The 4,071-nt window shown below is 46.7% G+C and overlaps 1 protein-coding gene across 1 annotated transcript; it reads right to left on the bottom strand.

The window, feature by feature from the left end:
- Window positions 1–2,269: 2,269 nt before the first annotated feature.
- Window positions 2,270–3,846, bottom strand: LOC122935163. The gene is made up of 3 exons (XM_044290930.1): window positions 3,589–3,846; window positions 2,838–2,975; window positions 2,270–2,644 (listed from the first exon to the last, which is right to left on the bottom strand). Exons 1-3 carry the CDS (start codon window positions 3,821–3,823, stop codon window positions 2,370–2,372), a joined length of 648 nt encoding a protein of 215 aa, XP_044146865.1. The 5' UTR covers window positions 3,824–3,846; the 3' UTR covers window positions 2,270–2,369.
- Window positions 3,847–4,071: the final 225 nt, after the last annotated feature.

Here is a 4,071-nt window from a genome sequence, read left to right as displayed (position 1 = left end):
TAATGGGGCAGTGTGGGGGGACAAATTACTTAATGGGGCAGTGTGGGGGGACAAATTACTTAATGGGGCAGTGTGGGGGGCAAATTACTTAATGGGGGCAGTGTGGAGGACAAATTACCTAATGGGGCAGTGTGGGGGGCAAATTACTTAATGGGGGCAGTGTGGCAGACAAATTACTTAATGGGGGCAGTGTGGGAGGCAAATTACTTAATGGGGTAGTGTGGGGGGACAAATTACTTAATGGGGCAGTGTGTGGGGCAAATTACTTAATGGGGTAGTGTGGGGAGACAAATTACTTAATGGGGCAGTGTGGTGGGTAAATTGCTTAATGGGGCAGTGTGGGGGCAATTTACTTAATGGGGCAGTGTGGGGGCAGTATTACTAATGAGAGTATTCTAGAAGGGAATTACTATTGGTGGGACTATGAGGAGTACTATGGGGGGCAGTAATATTTCTTCAGGATAGTATTTGGGGGCACAGTGAGCAGCAGGATAACACTGTGGGGACTCCAGGTTGGGGGAGGATGATAGAAATGTGAGGAAGCTAAGATGTCTGTGTGTCACATTCTGCAGAGACGAGGCGGCTGATTGAAGTTGTACGGACCGAATGGAGAAGATGATGATAGAGAAGATCTACATCGGAGGAGACGTCACCTGGGAGGCCTTGGATGTGAGAGGTATGTCCTGCTGTATGGCAAATATAGCAAAATGTGGTGTGCGCGGGGAGGGTCGATTTATGCCTCGTTTCCACTGAGCGGATCGGTTCGGCTCGGCACAGTTTGGAAGATTTGTAATGGTCCGGTCTATTTAGTTGAGCGTCTCCACTGCAAATCGGTCCGCCGGGTCCATACGTGGTTTAGGAAAAAAATGCGTAGCGTGACGTCACACTAGTGCGACAACAAACGCGACGCTACAAACAACAAAAATGGAGGTCATCCAGCAGCTTGTGTTTTCACTACTTGCATTTTGGTGTATGGTAGTTAAAATACATGCTGCTCTGTATGACAGAACATTGCGAGCGGCAAAGAGAAATACAGCACAAAAGAGACGAAAACTTCAATCTTGGATCTTGAGCCGGGAGGAGAAATACAGGCTTGTGCGACAAAGACAAAGACGGCAGATGCTTTTCCTTTCGTTAAAGCAGCGCCGCCGACCAGTCATTTGGGCTCTACCCCGTTCCAATGAGTGGTGGGATGTGACCGTCCTCGGATTTACACACACACAGTGGCTGCGCAATTTCAGAATGTCGGAGGAAACCTTTGGATACCTTTGTGCAAAGGTAAGTCCAGGAATGGAGAAGCAAAGCACCAACTTCAGAGCTAGTTTGCCAGTGAAGAAAAGAGTTGCCATTGCACTGTGGAAGCTGGCTACCAACAGTGAATACCGAAGTATAGGCCACCTTTTCGGTGTGAGCAAATCAACAGTGTGCCGGTGTGTGCAGGACTTCTGTAAGGCTGTCTGCACTTTGCTAGCTCCTGAGATTGTTCATTTTCCAGACAGTGAAAAGCTAAAAGACATGGCTAACTACTTTGAGGACAGGTGGGGCCTTCCACAGTGTGTTGGCGCTATTGATGGTTCACACATACCAATAATAGCACCACAAGTATACCACACTGACTATTTTAACCGCAAAGGCTGGCATTCCATCATCCTCCAGGGAGTAGTGGATGGAAAAGGACTATTCTGGAGTGTGAATGTGGGAAAACCTGGAAGTTTGCATGATGCTCGAGTTCTAAGATTGTCAACATTTTGGGACTGGGTTGGCCAGGGAGGCCTGTACTCTGGTCACACTAGGAACATTTCAGGGGTGAATGTTGGCTATTATGTGCTCGGGGATTCTGCATACCCTTTACAAAATTGGCTCCTGAAACCATTTGCTGACAATGGCCGCCTGACACCAGAACAGCAAATCTACAACAGGAAAACATCCAGGGCAAGGGTGGTTGTGGAGAATGCATTTGGAAGACTAAAGGGTAGATGGCGGTGTCTTATGAAAAGGAATGACAGTGACATTGAACTTGCAAAAGCCATGGTGCTTACTTGCTGTGCTCTTCACAATATTTGTGAAAGACATGGAGAAGACTTCTACCAGGACTGGAATACGAATGCAGAAGAGCCAGTACGGGTAGTAGCACAGGATATGGAGGAAGAGTGCAATGAGGTACGTCAGGCTCTGATGCGACACCTTAACACTTAATTTTTAATGTTGTATTCATTTTTTATTGGTCAAATAAAGTTTACCTTACATCAGACACAACCAGGGTCTCTCATGTCTTGCATTTTCAAAACAAAAAGTAATCTTGCTATATACTAAAAAATATACAAATTTACATCCAATCTTTACATCAGAACAGTGCTGGCAGAGAGGGACTATTCCCTTGGTGGTGGTCTGGGATCACGACTGGCTCCTAGTACTTGAACAAGCTGCCCAAGGACACCCAGGAAGGCCTGGTTGAATGTAGCCAACTGCTCCATCTGTTGCCGTGCAATTTCAGCCTCTTGGCGCATAGCTTCTTGGGCATCCTGACGCAGTGCCTGAAACCTCCGCTCAGAAAGGTTATCCAGCCTTTCCAGCTGCCTTTCCTCAGCTGCCCGCATATCCTCCATGACTGTGCGCAGATCCAGCTGCGAGCGTCTCCTTTCAACTGGAATATACAACAGAACACAATAGTGTTTTTGTTAGAAATTGGTATGTCTAATATTAGATAATAACACACATATGAAACGTACAGACAGAAAAAAGTTCACAAGTAATCTTGCTATGTACTCTTTCAAATGTGAGTGGACAAAATATATGCACAAATTAAAAAATAAGAAAAAAACCTGATCATGTCTTACCTGTTTGCCGGGGTGCATTGGGTGTACTATGTGGTTGGCTGGAAGGTGGTGATGCAATAGTGCTGGTGCTGCTGAACGACATAGACGGACTATCATCAGACAAGTTTGACGCATCATTGGACAGTCCTTCAACTGTATCTGAAAATGCAAATATGGTTATATATATATATTTTAGAGGCTTCGTTCACATCACCGTTCAGCCTTTCCGTTCTCCTGCTCCGTTTAGGGCAGGCATGTTCACACTGCGGCCCTCCAGCTGTTGCAAAACTACAACTCCCAGCATGCCTGGATAGCTTACAGCTATTATGGCATGCTGGGAGTTGTAGTTTTGCAACAGCTGGAGGGCCGCAGTTTGGACATGCCTGGTTTAGGGGCAGGAGAACGGAAAGGACGGATAAGCACATAACTGACGCCAAACTGAGTCAAACGGAGCCTGAGGACCCCGTAGACTATAATGGAGTCCGATAGGTTTCCGCTCACAAGATGATTTTTAAGCGGAGACAAAAGTCCTGCATGCACAACTTTGGTCTCCGCTTAAAAATCATCTTCTGAGCAGAAACAACCCCATAGTCTATATGGGGCCCTCAAGCTCCGTTTGACTCAGTTTGGTGTCAGTTATGTGCTTATCCGTCCTTTCTGTTCTCCTACCCCTAAAAGGAGCAGGAGAACGTAAAGGCTGAACGGTGATGTGAGCGTAGCCTAAGGTTAGCAGAGCGAAATGATATGCAGAATCCCCCAAAAAAACACTTACCAACAGGTTCTATCATGGACTCGAGAAGTGCAGTAGCAGAGTCCAGACCTCCCTCCCTGCCTTGGTTTGCCGGCCTATGACCGTAAATGGCGTCCATGGCATCGTACCACTTCCAGGTACTGCGACTGTTTCCACTACGGCCGTTGGCATCCTTAATTTTTTTATATTGTATTTTAAGCTTCTTAAGCTTAGCCCTACACTGACCCGACGTCCGTTCAAATCCTTCGGCCGCCATCCGCTGAGAAATATCTTGGAACACCTTTTCATTTCTCACTGATCCATCAAGCTCACACTGAATAGCGCCATCCCCAAGAATAGTTAAAAAAGTGGATAGTTCCTGAGACGACCACAGCTTGCTGTGGTTTGCAGGCATCCTCCTATTATCTGTACTAATCGCGGCGTGCTGTTTATGTTGCGCTTACGTTTGACGTAATTCAGGCCGCCAATCAGGAGAATGTATTGTGTGACGCAAGTAGCTCCGCC

The sequence above is a fragment of the Bufo gargarizans genome, chromosome 1 (genome assembly GCF_014858855.1).
Source record: "Bufo gargarizans isolate SCDJY-AF-19 chromosome 1, ASM1485885v1, whole genome shotgun sequence".
NCBI classification, from domain to species: domain Eukaryota; kingdom Metazoa; phylum Chordata; class Amphibia; order Anura; family Bufonidae; genus Bufo; species Bufo gargarizans.
The sequence above is the reverse complement of the archived record's forward strand: the minus strand, read 5'-3'. Positions and strand labels throughout refer to the sequence as shown.